At 44.0% G+C, this 17,741-nt stretch overlaps 1 protein-coding gene across 4 annotated transcripts in view; it reads left to right on the top strand.

Moving 5' to 3' along the window:
* Positions 1–17,741, top strand: part of CDKAL1 (CDK5 regulatory subunit associated protein 1 like 1) — a 706,822-nt gene that overhangs the window by 229,378 nt on the left and 459,703 nt on the right. For all 4 annotated transcript variants that reach the window (XM_019490403.2, XM_019490404.2, XM_059724329.1 and 1 more), the window contains one exon: positions 2,693–2,741. In XM_019490403.2, coding sequence (XP_019345948.1) covers positions 2,693–2,741 — 49 coding nt within the window. The remainder of the gene's footprint in view (positions 1–2,692; positions 2,742–17,741) is intronic.

Genomic DNA, 17,741 nt, shown 5'->3' with positions numbered 1-17,741 from the left:
ATGTGAAGGATTGGAAGGGTTTCATATGCTGATACATTGTTTTTTTTCAGTTCAGTTGCCTAAGGTTTTAAAATTAATTCCCGCCCTCTCCCCCACATGCATACACTAAGAGAACATCAAGGTTACAAAGTCAGCTGCTTAAAATTAGGAAATGACTGAATTAAGGTTATCCCTATCAGTTTAATTTAGCACCCTTTTGCATGTACTTTATTATGTGATCACATTCTGTTTTATCCTACAGAATCCACAGTCTCAGTTAGTGCACAGAGTGGGCTGCTCTGTAAATTTATTTAGACATGGGTAGTTGACAAAAGTGTGCACTCCTTTGTCCAGACGTGGGTAGTTGACAAAGTTTAGGAGTGGGTCGAGAACAAGAGCTACCTATACAACTAGTTACTGTCATGTTTAATCTGAATGTTCCAGAGCTCTCATTGAATTTTTAAAATGTATATGCAGGTCTGTCTGCCTCTTCAATGACTGGGTAGAAGTGATCAGATGCTACTGCTATCCTAAGTAAAGCTGGTCATCAGGCTTGGAGGATCCTCTGATTAGGGCAGTGCCCAGCTAGGAGCCTAAAGAGAGCATCAATGGGAAGGGAAGAGGGCTGTGAGGGAGTGTATCCCTTTAGCTGTAGATGATCTCCTGATCCAGTTTGTTCCAGAGGAGAGGTAAATGTCTCAACCACAGAGCAGAACATGTAGCGAGAACGTGATTGTATGCTCAAGTGGGAAGAGGAAATAAAGGATAAAAGAGTAATTAAAAGCTTAAGAATCTGAAGGTGTGTAGCAGAGTGACTCTGGTTATAATTTTATCTGATATTAACAATGCTTCCTCTTTTGTGTAAGTATGGAAAGAAAGACATAGTATAGATATTTTTCCTAGACAAGGTAAAAATGTTTTGTCATATTTAAATTTGGAAATTACCAGTATTTACTTCCTTAGTACATGTATGCATATTTTTACGAAACAACATATTGTATATGTGTTTCTTATAATTTCCCATTGTAAAATAAAAAATACTGTTTTTTGGTGAGGATAACTTATAGCTGAACTTAAAATATATACATTTCAGGGTTGGATTCAGGTGCAGGATTCTAGATGAGGAATGTTGAGGGTATGAAAAGGATTGATTTGGAACAAAAGTTCCAAGCTTTTTAAAAAAATAAAAATAAAGGGGTGAATGTTGACCTGATCCAGCTCCCACCGGAATAGGTAGAAAAACTCCCTTTGACTTCAGTGTAGGGCACTGGATCTGGTTTCAAACAGAACTAAACAAGCCCTAATGTTATCAGAGCACTTGGAAAACCAGTGCATTGTACAGATAACTTACTGTGCAGGTATTTTTGTTTACCAGTTTAAAATCTCAGCTGCTAAAGTAGTATGAGGTCGAATACCCTTGGATAGATTTGCAGTTTTAAGGTTATATCAATGCTGATTCTTTGTATGTACTGGGAAATCTAAAAACTGTGTGTGTCCTTAAGTCAGTGCCTTTTACCAAATTACAATTTTTTTTCAAGTAACTATAACCATTGGACACTTATTGATGCGGGGAATTTTGATACCCACACTAACACTCAAATTGAAATTCGTTCAAACATCTGGATTACCTTCAAGGCCATCAACATCACTGAGTGCTTGTGAAAAGTATCATAGGGTCTTTAATGGGCTTGAGTGTCAGGGACTTGATGTATATCTCTAAATTGTTGGTTCTTAAACTTTTGGAGGTTTCATACTTTTTTATGTTTGTTGTACTGTTTTGGTTCTTTATTATGGACAATGATACTAAGATAACACCTTGTCATTGTAGTGTCTCCAGTAACCTAAGAGAGATTGTGGTTTAAAGTTTTCCCCTTTCCCCTTCATTTTCCTCCATTTATATTTCCTCTATCACTGTTCCTTCTCTCCTTTACCCAGTAGAGTTTTTTCACATGCTACCAGGGATATACATTTCCCATCTTGAGGAACGCTGCTCAAAACAACCCAGTATATGTGTCTGCTACCCTCATGGTGTTCTCTGGACTGGTACTGAAAACTAACACTTACCTGTTCTGTCTCTTTCTGCGGGTCCAAACCTGAATGTTGAGGTAGTGAGGTTGCTGTGGAGATGCACTCTTGCTGTTATGCCTGAGGTCTGTCTCTGGTTTGTTTGAGTGGCAGTGGGAAGAGGCATCCTCAGAGCATGCCAAATGGGAGAGGATAGGCAGGGCTTTGATTTTTGTAGCAATCTTGAGTATCACACAAGGCAAGAGGCAGTGTAGACCATTGAGTCCCTAAGACTGTGCCATAGCATCAGTGCTGTAGTAATGAGAAGGAGATCTGAGCTTTCTTTATAGAGCTCTTATCCAAATAGTGACTACACCTGTCATAACTTAGCTTGCTAGAGCTACAAAATAGCTTGTATAATAAAGTTGTTGTAGAACTTAAAATTGCTTAAAACAAGTTATGAATCCTTCCCCCTCCCTCCCCCCAAAGGAGGTATTTTCTTTACTGCTATGAAACTGAAACTATAAGTTGCAGGATACATGAACAATGCTCTGCACTTTTCCAAGGACAAAACAATACATAGAAATGTTGCAAATAAATAAACCAAAAGCATTACCTGCACCTGAATGAAACGCAAGACAAGAATCTTTTAATATGTTTAAATGTTTACACCCTGTTTATTGATTTGTTTTCTGGTATTTTTTTCTAGGTTCAACAAATAGATCGTGTAGTAGAAGTTGTGGAGGAAACTATTAAAGGTGAGCATTATAATGGAAATGACTGCTGTTACACTGAAAGCTGGAAGTATTACCTAGTAACAGCACTACATGCTGTGCTTTCTACTAGGGCTTTGTGAAGCTTCAGTCACTGATTCTATTTGGTGGAGTTTCAGCGGCCAAATCTCTGAATCCGAATTGAATCAAGAGACCTTGTAATTTCTCCGAATCGAATTGGAACCCTCTGAATCAATTTGGAGAGATTCAGTGATTCGGACATAGACACAGCTTTAAATGTTTTTTCTACATGCCTCAAGGTACCAGGTGGTTCGTGAACACTGAGATGGTGGGGCAGATGGAGCATCCCATGGGAGCGCGGGGGGGAACCCAGCACGCTTGGCGGCAGACCTGGAAGTGGACCAGAAGCACTTCTGGTCTACTTCCAGCTCTGCTGTGGGGTGTGCAGGGGACCCCTGCCCCCTACTCGGTGACTGGTGCCTCCTGGGTCTAGGGAGGGTACCTGGGGCCCCCCATGGCTGACTGTGGGCGGGCATGTGGGGGGGGGCAGTTCCCCCATGCACCCGGCAGTGGACCCCTCCACGCTCCTGTGGGACGCTCCATCTGCCCCACCATCTCAGCATTCACAAGCTGCACCTGGTACCTTGAGATGTGTAGAAAAAACATTTAAAGCTGTGAACTTCAAATCTTCAGATTCAGATTCGGCCGAATTGAATTGGGACGGTGATCCAAATTAATGAATTGAATCACTGCCCCCTGAATCGTACCAAATCTGAATTCAAATCGAATACAGCCCGCTTTGCACACACATGCTTTCTACTCCTCTGCTTACTTTGATCATATTGCTAAATGGAAATGGTTTTGTTCATTAAGTGCTTTACACAAGAATGCAAATTTATTAAAATAAATGAAACTTGACAAAGTTTATCAGTCCTCAGCTTAAAGTTGGAAAATTCTGGGGCAACATTTTAAAGATCTTTTTGTTTATCTAAATATAATTAAATGCTTTGTTTTTGTATTGTATATAATCTCTGCCTCAACATCTTTGTTTAGTGCCATAACCTCAGCTGCTTCTAAGTTTAGAACTCTTAGGTTTTCCCCTTTTTAAAATTTTTGGCTCATTTCCCTTAGTTTTCCTCGGTCTGGCCGATAAATTATCTGCTGGTTTAATGGCTCTTTGGTAACCATGCTCCTTTTTCTCACTTTACGTGTGCACACACGCATGCAGTAGTTTTCAGGGAAGTGTTGTAAAGAGTGCATTGTTTCTTCAGTCTGACAAGTGAACATTTGTTATTTAATAAATCAGTGCGTCTGGTTCTTTCTGGGTTACATGACTTTGTCTCCATTGCTGATCAGGCTGTAAAAATTACTGTTCCGAGACGCCTTTAAATTACAAGGCTCAGCTAAAGTGGCTCTGCTTTTAATGTAAACAAGTGTCTGGTCCCTGAGATGTTGTCTTTCTAACTTTTGTTCTTGAGTTTTTGATAAGTTTTGAGCGTGGCACGAAGCTGTATAAACCATGCTAAGTAAAGAAGTTGCCTCTATTGACAGTTTAGAGGTTTAAAGTATCTACAAATCATTATTTAAGTGGCTCATATTGTACAATTGTATTACTTTTAACTTGTTTTTAAAAATTAAAATGGGCCATTGGCCTACTGCCAACTGAAATCGTAGTTTGCCATTAGTTTAATTGACACTTGTGGACCCTAGAAGTAGATGATTCTCATAGCATAAGACAATCAAGGTTTCTTCAAACATGACTGCACTTTTTCTCCCTTATTTATCTTGAGCTGTACCTTAAAGATCAAGAATCCCCAAAACTTGCCTGGACAGTAAAGTACTACTCAAATTAGTGCAACTGCTTCATGGAATAACCTACTGTACTATTGGTGGCAGTGAGAGGGCCAGAATGGGGTCTACATTGGTGAGGCAGATGTACAGAATAAGTCTTTTAGAAAAGTTTGTTCCTGCTTTCTTTTCTGTAATTGACTGAAAAAGAGAGGCAACATACTTATCTATGAAGATCTTCTGGTAATTGGTGGTATTATATGAGTCAGACCAGTGCCCCAGGAGAATCCATGCTGCTCATGGTAACCTTTTAGGAAATTTAGCTGCTGTCATCCAGAATTTGACTTGCATCTTAGCAAGCTGTTGCATGTGCTTGTGTAAATAAAACTCTTTGAAGAGGGAGGCAAGGCATCATTATTTTTCTAAGTGCACAGAACTTCCACTCCTCCATATCTGCTTATTATGAGATTATTTTAAAGGGAACCAGGGCAAGATGATCACTTGGGTCAGCTTGTCTTTGCTGTGCATATAAGGGCTTTATGGTGTTTATTTCTGAGAAATGACACTGCTGCTTTCAGGAACATGCGCAGGGCTACACAATGAGTGCTGTTCTGAGATACTACAAACTAACTCTGCGCCAGCTAGTTCAGGTACTGTGCGCCGTATGGCCCTCTACCTGGGCAAATTAGCCTTGCTGAGTACCTAAATGGAGTTCTATATTAACACAGCTATACTGCTTCTAGTACCTGTGCAGACTTTTTCAGAACTAACTCAGGTGTTTACATGTGGCACAGTATTATGTCATGTAGGTATACCTATGCTGTTTCTATATTATCAGTATTGAACAAAAGACAGATTAAAAGGAAGTTCAGAAAATTGGCAAAGGCAAAAAATATTTTTATTATAATTCATTAAAAAATATACTTGCTGATATTGCCCTTTTGGGATGATGTTTCTCATTAAAATAGCTGCTTTGAAGCATCATATAATATTTGGTGCTATAAAACTAAATTTAAAAAGTGAGAACTGAGAGACTGAACATAACCTTGGGATTCTGTTCAGGTATCTAACCAAGTTCCCTTGCTGCTGCTTAGTTATGAAGCAGATAAAAGGATTAACTGGGCTCTTGAACTCAAAGATAAACCACCTTCTGTGGGATTTACTCAGAAGGTAGTGGGGCTCACAGATTTGGATTTTTTTTGAGAAATCAAAGCATAAAAAATGTTGATCTTCACAAAACCTAAGGTAATTGAGTTGAAATGTACATTTAAGGTGATGTTTAAGTCAACATGGGCCTCAAATGTAGATTATGATAATATTTTGTTTTTGCAAAAGTTGCCTAACAAAAGAAGTATTTTCATGCCTAGCTCTGTACCTCTATTTGGGATGACTCCAAGGGGCATTCTCAACTATTTGAAGCTATAAATGCTGTCCCCTCCTTGTCTCCAGTTACCTTGCAGCTCTGCACATCTGAAGCACAGAAGAAAAGACAAGTAATGAAGAGACTGATTCCTTAAAGGGCTCCACTGTAGTACGACAGGAAACTCAAACTGAGTTTACTTGTCTCTCCTTCTGTTATGGGCAGTAGAGAGGAAGTGGGGTGCCAGAGGGCCACTCCTCTGCTTATTGTGCTTCCATCATCTACCTTGGGTAAAGAACACAGTGCAACAGAGTTAGCTGCGGAGAGGATCTCTGCCTCGAGAGGATCTCTGCCTCAAGATCTGATTCTCCAGGAAGCTTGGAGGGCCAACCAGTGTTAAACCAAGTCAGGGGTTACCATGGTTGGTGGGTTAGCACTAGAGAGCCAGTCTAAGGACGGATTTATGTCAATGTAGACATATCCCATGTAAGTAGAAAAGCAGCCTTTCAGTTGGAAACTTTTCAGAAGAGTAATATTTCTTTTCCTATTTACAACTTGATCATAGAATTATTCTGCTGGTATATGAGAATGTGAAGCTTGGTTAGGCGATGACATAAACTGAGGCTGCTCACAGATGTTCATTTAAAGGTGTGATGGGATCTGATCTCCAGTTCCAACAGCTACCTCTCCTGCCATGCTGATATGGTATAGAACATGCAGTTTTGGGATTGGAGATCAGATCCTAAACATGTCTTACTTGCCAGTGCAGGTGAGCCCAAGGTCATGATCCTGGGCTCCTGCTGCACTGACAAGTTGGAATTCGGGTGCCCAACAATCAATTAATTGTTGTCTGGCCCTGGGACTGCACTGGGGCTTCAACTGGCTCTGGCATTGTCCCCAGAGCTGGCTGACAGTCATAGATTCATAGATGTTAGGGTCGGAAGGGACCTCAATAGATCATCGAGTCTGACCCCCTGCATAGGCAGGAAAGAGTGCTGGGTCTAGATGACCCCAGCTAGATGCATATTCAACCTCCTCTTGAAGACCCCCAGGGTAGGGGAGAGCACCACCTCCCTTGGGAGCCCGTTCCAGACCCTGGCCACTCTAACTGTGAAGAAGTTCTTCCTAATGTCCAATCTAAATCTGCTCTCTGCTAGCTTGTGGCCATTATTTCTTGTTACCCCCCGGGGGCACCTTGGTGAATAAAACCTCACCAATTCCCTTCTGTGCCCCCGTGATAAACTTATAGGCAGCCACAAAGTCGCCTCTCAACCTTCTCTTGCGGAGGCTGAAAAGGTCCAGTTTCTCTAGTCTCTCCTCCTAGGGCTTGGTCTGCAAGCCCTTAACCATACGAGTGGCCCTTCTCTGGACCCTCTCCAGGTTATCCGCATCCCTCTTGAAGTGCGGTGCCCAGAATTGCACGCAGTATTCCAACTGCGGTCTGACCAGCGCCCGATAGAGGGGAAGTATCACCTCTTTGGATCTATTCGTCATGCATCTGCTGATGCACGATAAAGTACCATTAGCTTTTCTGATGGCTTTGTCACACTGCCGACTCATGTTCATCTTGGAGTCCACTAGGACTCCAAGATCCCTTTCCACTTCCGTGCCACCCAGCAGGTCATTCCCTAGGCAGTAGGTATGCTGGACATTTTTCCTCCCTAGGTGCAGCACTTTGCATTTCTCCTTGTTGAATTGCATTCTGTTGTTTTCTGCCCACTTGTCCAACCTATCCAGGTCTGCTTGCAGCTGTTCCCTGCCCTCTGGCGTGTCCACTTCTCCCCACAGTTTTGTGTCATCCGCAAACTTGGACGGAGTACACTTCACTTCCTTGTCCAAGTCGCTGATGAAGACATTAAAGAGTATCGGTCCAAGGACCGAGCCCTGCGTGACTCCACTGCCCACACCCTTCCAGGTCGAAACCGACCCATCCACCATGACTCTCTGGGTGCGACCCTCTAGCCAATTCGCCACCCACCGGACCTTGTAGTCATCCAAGTCACAGCCTGTTAACTTGTTCACCAGTATGGGGTGGGATACTGTATTGAAGGCCTTCCTGAAGTTTAAGTGTACGACATCCACCCCGACTCCTGCGTCCAAGCGTTTTGTAACCTGGTCATAAAAAGAGACTAGATTAGTCAGGCATGATCTGCCTGCTACGAACCCATGCTGGTTTCCCCTCAGCGTAATTTGTCCTGCCTGGCTCTCACAAATGTGAGCCTTGATAATCTTTTCAAAGACCTTGACAAGGATGGAGGTGAGACTGACTGGCCTATAGTTGCCTGGGTCCTCCTTCCTCCCCTTCTTGAAAATGGGGACCACATTGGCCCTTTTCCAGTCCTCCGGGACCGGGCCTGTGCGCCATGAGCGTTCAAATATTCCTGCCAGTGGCTCTGCAATGACGTCAGCCAGTGCCTTCAGTACCCTCGGATGGAGCTCATCTGGGCCTGCCGACTTAAAGGCATCCACTTCCTCCAAGTGACTCTGCACCATTTCAGGGTCTACGCATGGTAGTCTGGCGCCTTGCTGCTGCCTCTCTACAATCCCAGTGAGAGACTTGTCTTGCCCCTCTCTTAGGAACACTGAGACAAAGAACTCGTTGAGTTCAGCCTTGTCCCCCCTGTCCGTCACCAATTGCTTCTGCCCATTTAGCAGGGGTCCTATTCCTCCCTGGGCCTTCCTTTTACTCCCTATATATCTAAAAAACAATTTCTTGTTATCCTTTACTTGGGATGCCATCCTCAGCTCCATGGTAGCTTTGGCCTGTCTAACTGCCTCCCTACAAGCGCCAGCAGAGGAGGTATACTCCTCTTTGGTGATCTCTCCCTGTTTCCACTTTTTATGTGCCCCCCTTTTGGCCCGTAGGCTGCCCTGGATTTCTCTGGTCAGCCAAGGAAGCCTCCTGGCTCCTTTCCCTCTTTTTCCTCGCATCGATATCGTCTCCCTCTGTGCCCAAAGGATCATTTCCTTAAGGCACAGCCACCCTTCTTGGGCTCCCATCACTTCAAAACTCCTACTCTGCAGTGCGTCCTTGACTAATCGCCTGAGTTCATTGAAATCAGCTTTCCTAAAGTCTAGCACTTTCACTCTACTAGTTACCTTACCCACTCAACATCTTATGAAGAATTCTATTATTAGGTGATCACTGTCCCCCAGATGGCCACCAATCTGTATGTCCCCTACCATATCATCCCCCGTTGCCAATACCAGATCCAGTAAGGCATTCCCCCTAGTGGGACCGTGTACCTCCTGTGTGGTGGAGGTCCTGTACACAGGATAGGAACCTGCGTGAACGGTGGGACTTTGCTGTCTGCGTCTCTCAGAAGATGTCTGGGTAGTTTAGGTCCCCCATGACTGTCGCCTCCTTAGCTTTTATCGGTCGGTTGATCGTTGGCCAGCTCCAGGGATGGTACCAGGGCTGGATCAAGCTCTGTTGCAGTCTCAAACCAGATGTCAGTCAACTGATTGTCAGCCGGCAGGGACTGCCCTGGGGCCAGTTTGAGCTTCAGTGCAGTCCAGCTAGCTGCTTGTTTGCTGGCATTCCTGGCTCCAGGCTGATTGTGGGTGGGTAGAGACCTGACTGAGGCTGGTTTGAACGCTGGTACGGTCCTAGAGGTAGTTGATCATCAGCTGGTGGTGACTTCACTAGGGCTGGTTGGAGACCCTGGTGTGGTCCTATTTTTTGTAGCTGGTTTCCCCTTGTGTGGCAGCATTAATTCCATGTATGTTTATCTGGGTTACTGTTTAAGATGTGATTAACAGACTAATTGCATTTTAAGTGTAACATCTTCCAGGGGCCTAAGTGAAACTGCTTAAGAAACTTTTGTTGTCCAAACTAAATGAGAAAGTACAAAGTAAAGCATAATTGATTAATAACTTCAAAAAAGAATATTTTAAATGTTTATTTTTGTTTAAATGTTTATTTTGTAAACAAAATAATATAAAAAAACCTAGGCAAAATACAACATACATACAAGTATAATCTAGCAAAATGCAACTAAGAGATGTTACATTTTTTCACACCCCAACCTTGAAGAAGAGTAAGGGTGAAGCAAAAATGCAACACAAGCAGACATTCCAAAACAAGTATCTGCTTTTTGTGTGAATTCCCTTAGTTTGTAGATTAGTGGCAAAAGCCTCAGTTACTATGACTGGATTTTCTATGCTTAATTCACTTGCACTTTTTAAAGAGAAATTCTTACAGATGCTGTACTCCTTTTGGTAAAACCTCATGGAGGAATGATTTAATATGTAAATTAAAATCATTTTTGAGTGAGTGAGCGAAGCACTGAATTTATTTTGGTGAGAATTGGGTAACTTCTTTCTTATGTTCATTCACAAACTGCAGAATATGTTGCTAGGTTTGTTCCATCCGGAGAGACAGATGGCTATAAATGGTAGTGGCTTGGTGGAGTTACTTAAGACAAAGGGATGGTTATAGCCATGTAAGCTGCTTCTGTCTTCAAAATGATGAACGCTTTTGCTCTAAGACTATGGACTAGTGTTATATTGGTAGTGTGATTATACCCCCCTTTAGCCCTAAAAAAAAAAAAAAGGTCAAAAAAAAAAAGGTCAAAAAAAAAAAGGTCAAAAAAAAAAGTGGGGAAGGTGGAGTATACAAACTGTTTGTAGCTCTACAAAGATAGCAAAAGTGCTATAAGACAGTACCTCGTTACCTCTATCAAAGAGGACTTCTTGGTAGGAAAGAGGCAAGACTTTTGAAGTGGGGCAGTGCTAACAGAATCTTGCTACTGCTGGTACACCCCTGGCAAGAGCTGGGACTGGCTATAGTGAATGGTGCAGGCAAAGTGAGCTGTTTTCTTCATGCCTGGTATCCCTGCAGGGGTGAAGGACTGTCTTTGGCAGCTGTTGATTTTCAGCAGCTGCCAGCTGGTCATTGAAGCTAAGTACAGACATTCTAAAAAACAGAGCCTGAATTGATTTAATCTTTGCAGGTTAGTCTAACCTGTGTAGACTGAACTGATTTGCAAGTGAATAGACAGTCACTTCTGATTTTAAAAATGCAGCCACATGCCTGTAGTGGCTCAGGCTGGAAGCCAGGGGTACTAGAGTGAGCTCTCCCTTTCCTTCAGACTAGAGGGAAGCTGAGCTGAGGGGGGGCATGGCTGGTGAGGGGTTTAAGCCCCTGCCTTGGCCTGCAGGGACTTCAGCTGAGATGTGCTCCAGCTTTTGACCCCTGCTCATAGCTCAGCTGACCTAGGACCCCCAGAACCCCCCCATCTCAGCCAGGGGAGGATGCTGCTGCACCTTCCCAGCTGCTGGGGTTGGGGTTTTGCTTGGGGCAGCCCAGGAGCAAAGACCAGGTTGGGGGGAGGGAGGGGAATGAAATGGCCCCAAGCCCAGGTTCGGACACAGAGAAAGATTGTAGCAGCTTCATCCTGGACATGAGCCCCGCTGGACAGAGGGACCTTGGGGCGGGGGGTAAGGAAGGAGCTCGAGCATGTTGACACTAGCTTGGAGCAGAGCTGAGCCAGTCACACAGCTCCTGCCCAGCGGCCCCTTCTCTTGGCTGGAGAGTAGTGCCCGGGCCAGCCCTGGCCCCTGCACCAGGGTACATGGCATGGGCTTGCCCCTTCAGCCCAGTTCTATTACCTGTTTCCTCTGGGTGCTGAGCTGGGTACGCCTTGCTCACACTTCCCCTGCCTGGCACGGTGGTGCAGCATGGCCCTGCGTACCAGGTGCAGGGCACTACCCCACTGCCACTGTCTGCCCGGCCGGCGTGGGCAACACCTACCAGTACGGTCAGGGCAGGCTCCCCGATGGCAGTGAAGAAGCCCTAATGGTAGTGCTCCATGCCTGGCGCCTGGTAAATGAGGCCATGTCACACCTCTGCCACTGGGTAGGGGAAGAGTGAGCAAGGCATACCCAGCTCGGCACCTGGCAGCACAGGAGATGCAGGTAATAGCGCTCAGGGCTGAGGGGGCGTGCCTGCACCATGTGCACTGCTGCAGGGAACGGCTGGCCCGGATGCTTCTCTCTAGCGGGTAGAAGGGGGCACCAGGCAGGAGCTTGGCTCAGCTCTGTCCCGGGCTAGCGCTGACACACTCGAGCCCCTTCTCGCCCAGCGCTCCCCCCGTCGGGTCCCTCTGCTCAGTGCAGCTGACATCCAGGATGGAGCTGCTTCAGTCCCTGCGTGTGTCCCCACCTGGACTTAGGGCTGTTTCACTCCCCTTTTCCCCCCTCAATCAGACCTTTGTTCCTGGGCTTCCCCAAGTGAAACCCTAGCCCTGGTGGCTGGGAAGGCACAGTGGGATCACCCCCTGGCTGGGAGTTGGGTTCTGGGTATCCCGTGCTGTGCTGAGCCACGAGCAGGGAGGAAAATCTGAGCAGATCTTGGCGGCGGCCCCTGCTGGTGACAGCATGGAGGCAGGGGCAGGTTTAATCCCTCTCTGCCTGATCCTGCTCTTCCACACCCTTCCCCCTTCCGCTCCAGTGGGGAAATATTTGGCAAGGGCTGTTCCACCCCCTCCAGGCAGACAGGGGCTGTGTCCCCAACACACCCACCCCCTTGTCAGTCAACTGTCATTGCTCCAGCTAGGGAGCAGCGGGGTGGGGCCAACCCTGCTCTGCTCCAGCAGACAGCATAGCCCAGCCCAGGCCTGCAAAGCATGCCGGGGGACTGTGATTTAACTTGAATCAGGAAGGGGTCTGGGACAGAAGTTCCATAAACCTGTTTGACCTAAATCAGTTAAGTGTGATATTACATTCAACCAGGTTTATCTTAAACTAGTTTTGGCCATTTTGAAACTGGTTTATGTGCACTCAATTTCTGTTCTGTTACAAGTTAAAACCAGTTTCTGATCACTTAAACTGGTTTTTGTGTAACTTCTGTCCCTAACCTTACAGCCTGCTTCCTTCCTGGGAGGTGGGGAAAACCAAGGGGTAATCTCTTATCACCCCCTGGCTGGAGAGCTTACACATGGTCTATTGTGCTATGTTTATGTAGCACTGTGAAGGGCCTTAGCACCTTGAACACTTGTCCATACCCAAAGAAAAAATATTTTCTCATAAAACATTGGTATATCTGAACTAAATAAACTTATACTCACAACTTAAAGGCTGTATGGGACAGCTTTTCTAGCATAAATGTCAGCATTCTTGTCCTCCTTATTCTTTTCAGACATACAGTTTGAAAGTATTTTCCATATAGTTTTCAAAGAAATTGTACTAGAACTTGTCTCCAAAGCAGAGTTGCCATTCAAAGATAAAGTTCAGGCCAACTCAGGGTCTGCTGCATTCTTTACTCTTGAGCTAGTATAGCACACTATGCATGAATCCTGCATATGTTAGGATAAGGGAAATATGAAAGTATTTCTTCAGTATTCCCCTCTCATTTTTCCCTAAGATATCGCCTCCTCCTCCTCCTCCTCCTCCACCACCACCACCACCACCACCACCACTGCTGCTGCCACCAAAAGCAAACAAAAAAGCCCCAAGAAACATAGCTTCATAGGAGATCATTCAAATCCTACTGATATTAGGAACTATCACTTTACCCTGAAAAGAGGAAAATTTATCAGGGAATTTATTTTGGATTCTGTCTAGAAGATTGGAGATTTTCTTTTAGTTTTGTCTCACACATTATATTATTTTCAGGTAATCTAGCTTCAGGGGAAAGACTTATCCCGCAAATTCAAGAAATAGATTTCCTTGAAAGTCTCTGACTGAAAAATAATATTTTTGCATGCTCCCACCTGTTCTTGTTACTTCACTTTTAACTTTCCTTATTTTATGTTAGATTCCAAACCTTTTTATGACATAACTCGAGTTTCCCACAAACTTTTCATCTCCTCCAAGAGCAAGAGAAGGAAATTCATGTTTAGGATTAGAACAGCAGCCTATGGAGAAAGCTGTACTGGCACAGATCATTTGAGATGCATCTAATTTTTAAAGTACTTTGGAGTGTGTTGCAAATATTTTACAGTTCAGTGGTAAATTCTAGAAAGTATATTTTCTGTTTTCAAAGTTTTCTAGGGATAGTACGACAGTACAGCAAACTAGTTTTGTTGTGATTAATCTGGTTTAAATGTGCTTATGTAAAAATATTGCATATCTCATGTTTCCCTAACTAACTGGTACAGGGGGAGATAGAAGGGACAAATCTGCCCTGCCTTTAACAGGAAGATGCCAGAGTTGCCTGACCTATGTGACAGAAGACAGATCCTTTAATAAGGAATTGAATAGCTCTGTTGATCTTTTAGGTGGGCTGGAAGTGACACTGACGTCTGGGGGGCATCAAGGGAAGATGTACATGCTTGATGGAGATGAGCATCACAGTGGATGGAGCAGCCTGAATAGGAGGCCTGAGAGCTGCAGAATTTGAAGAGGGGAAACAGCTGAGTTTACTTTGGGGTGTTTGGTCAGTGCAGACTAAAGTTTGGAAAGGGAAGAGGTGAGCTTACTTTGGGGTGCTTAGGGCTGTGCAGATTGGAGAAAACAGCTGAGCTAACTTTGGGGTGGTCCTGGCCATGCAAGCTGGTTTGGGGATAGATTGCTTATCCTTTTTGAGGGGGCAGTGCCGTTGCCCTCACTAAATGCCTTCACTAAAGAGGAGCTCTGCTGTGCTGTTTGGGACTTTGGGCTGCACTTCTCACTTTGAAATGGTAAAATCCCTCTCTTGGTCACTGAACTGGAAGGTACTGGAAGGCAGGGGTGTCAAGAGTAGGAGGGAGCTAGGGTACTCTAGAAGCTGTGTTTCCTCCACTCTAGAAGCCCTTCTTGAGTTGGCTTCAGAGGGGTACTTGGAAAGACCAGACAAGGCTTGGAGAGCCCTGAGCAAATGCTTCCCTGAAGAAATCTGTGACAGGCAGCATATGTAACTTTGTTGTTTTAGGTTACCCTTTGCAGATATTGTGCAAGAAGACATTTAACTTGAGGCATATATTCTACACAATGTTAACTTTCAGTATCCAGGCATCTGCACTTAGAACATGTGCTGCATTTGTGAAAGGAGATTCTAGATCTCAAGCAAAAACCTCTTCATGAGAGAGGTCAGCCATTTGGAATTATATGTCTTCTCAAAGTAGGTAACATTTCTTTAAGTGACATCCAAGAAAATGTAACTGAGATTCCAGCAAGGAAGACTTGATAGATTCAGTAGTGAAGAAAATATTTTGTCTTCATCCTCACCAAAACTGTAACCTAAGATCTTAGTGCTCTTATATACAGCAGTTAAGGTTCTTGCTGCTTTTTATACCACTAGCATACAAGCTGCTTATCCATATACTTAAATGATCACAGATCTGTATAGCAAGGTGACTTGTAATGAGGGCATATACTAATGGTGTTTAGGAGTTGTTCTATGAATGATTTGAAGATAATATAATCATTATACTAATGATCCACTAAGACAGGTGCTTCCATGATCCAGTATTCATCAAGCAGAGCTATCAGGCATGCATTTGGGCTACTTAGTTTTAGTAGTTGTCTTTTAAGAATATAACCCATTTATAGAATGTAGTTTTAAAAAAAAAACCCCAAGGTCATACAGTGGTGAGCAAAAGAATAAGCTGTACTACTTCTGTAGTGTCATGAAGAGGCCCCAACTGCTAACTTTAATTTTGAATATCTGATCATAACTAATTTGAGCCATTTTAGATGTGAGATATTTGGGGCATTTCCCCCCTAGACAGTAAATTTCCTCTTATACAGTACTGAAGGCTCTCTGTAGGGGGTATTATTGGAACATTCATATATGATTTATTTCACTCTTGGGGCACAGAGAGACTAGCAGTGTGAGTTGAATCAGGTTTAGTCTATGTTGTGTCTGTCTGACGTTTTTTACAAAGCACAGTGTTATAATGGGTCATTGGACTTGATTGTTGAAAACAAGCAAAGGAAATTACTTGAGGCTGGAACCTTTCATACTTCACATAACCTCTCTAGATTGCAGTCACGTTGACCTGTCTGGTGAAGTAGCCCATCGGTTCCTAGTTTAATCATCAGCCAGTGTTTACCAACTGCTTAATTGACCTCATATGTTAACTAATTATGAATCATTGATAGTGTTTTGGCAGCTCACCTAAAGGTGAGTAAGTAGTGTATACACTGTATATGTTAAAATATAGTATTCTAACTGCCAAGATTGTCTAAATAAACAATCTGTTTATTTAGTGCTGTTGTTAGCGCATTAAATAATGTTTGCATGTGCTGTCTGATATCACTTCAGAGTACTGATAACGTTTCAAGGGTAAGATGTTCTCTCACCTTTTTTATATCTTTGGAACTGGGAGGACAAGCAGCATGACATTTAGAAAAATGCTGATGGAATAGGAGCCAAAATAAAGAATAAAAATTATAGGAGTCATACTGAATGAGATGTAGAATCTCCAGGCAGTGCCTAAAACAATGGCAATTTGTGACCGAAGTCAAGGTTCAGGGAAGAGTGGAAGGTATCTGAGAAGATGAGAGAAAGAAGGGAGGAGCTCTGCCAGCCCAGAGTGGGAAAAGAAAAATGATGCTAGGTGAGGGGGGAGAAACGGAACAAGTTGGAGAGAGGGCAAGCTGAGGGGAGTTAGGCACAAAAAGGAAAGAGGAAGGAAAAGAGACATCTGACCAGATACTGTAAGAGCTGTGGACAGTAGAAGGAGAACGTTTTGCTTTGAGGACAAAAGAGGTAAGAGTGGGAAAATGGGGGTGAGAGGTGAGATAAAGAATAGATGAAGAGAGTCAACACAGGAGTTCAACCAGAGGAGAGGAGACACAGCACAGGGAAGCAAACTTGTAAAGAGGAGATGGCAGAGGGAGAGAAGTGAAAATCCTTTTTTACCAGGGATAGCACCTTTTGTCAATAATGAGCAGTAGATAAGGCCTCAAGAAGAATTGATCCAGGTATCCCATGTAGAAATGTTGTAATACAGAGACAAAAAGGAATAAGGGAATAAGGGACTAAGGATCATGTTACATTGTTTAAAGCTAAAAAATTCACATTCTAAATCAGCTTTTAAGAGGAAGTCCCTCTTCATCCTCCAGATTAGAAATTCTGAACATACTTGCCAGAATATTCCCCCTTCTTTCCTATCACACTGTTTGAATGTGTAGCAATACACTGAAGTGTCTTTGCTTCTGAAACTGCTGATATCCAAGGTATTATCTTCCCATGGTGCTTCTTTAAACATCTTCTCTTTTCTCTGTATCCACTCACCGTGTCCTTGCCCGACCAGTCTCCCCTTACTCCAGCTTCTGTGACATAGAACTGACCTCTTCCTCTGCTTCCTTCTCTGAAGAGGTCTCAGCATTTAATATGGCTTTACTCTGTATCTGGACTGTTCAACACTGGGAAGTCCCACAGTTAATTTGACCACTAAACTTTTTTATCTTTTTAAATAACGGCCGTCCAATTTCTGAGTGACCAGAGACCTCGTGCGGTAAGGACTACACACTCCCTGGACTTCATGATGTACCATTTGTATGCCACACATACCTGCTGCAGGTACTCCTCCATTGCACTGTGCCAGCACCTCTGTTCCCTGCACATTACATCCTGCTGTGTGCCCTCCACCCCCACGTGGTAGGCTCCCCACTGCACTGTGTGTCCTTCAGCTCCACTCCCCCCTCTCCCCCCCCACCCAGTCCTCTGACCATATACTCTTGTGACTGCACTGCACTGTGCCACCCCCTGGGCATGAGCAGGAAGCAGAAGCCAGAGGAGAGAGGGGGAATCCAGAGACTCCGGCGGCAGCAGCTGCACCTAGAGCAGTGGGGAGAGTGGTGCCTGGACTGTTTTTGGGGGGCTTTTTTGCTGATATCTTTAATTGGACCAACTGTATAGTTGGGAAAGACATTAAACAAGATTTTGGGCACAAAGTGTTCTTCTTCAAGTCACCAGTATCACCAGTTTGCAAAACACCACACAG

This window comes from Alligator mississippiensis, chromosome 3 (assembly GCF_030867095.1).
Source record: "Alligator mississippiensis isolate rAllMis1 chromosome 3, rAllMis1, whole genome shotgun sequence".
In the NCBI taxonomy this organism is placed as follows: domain Eukaryota; kingdom Metazoa; phylum Chordata; order Crocodylia; family Alligatoridae; genus Alligator; species Alligator mississippiensis.
Note: the sequence above shows the minus strand (reverse complement) of the source record. Positions and strands in the feature narration are given on the sequence as shown.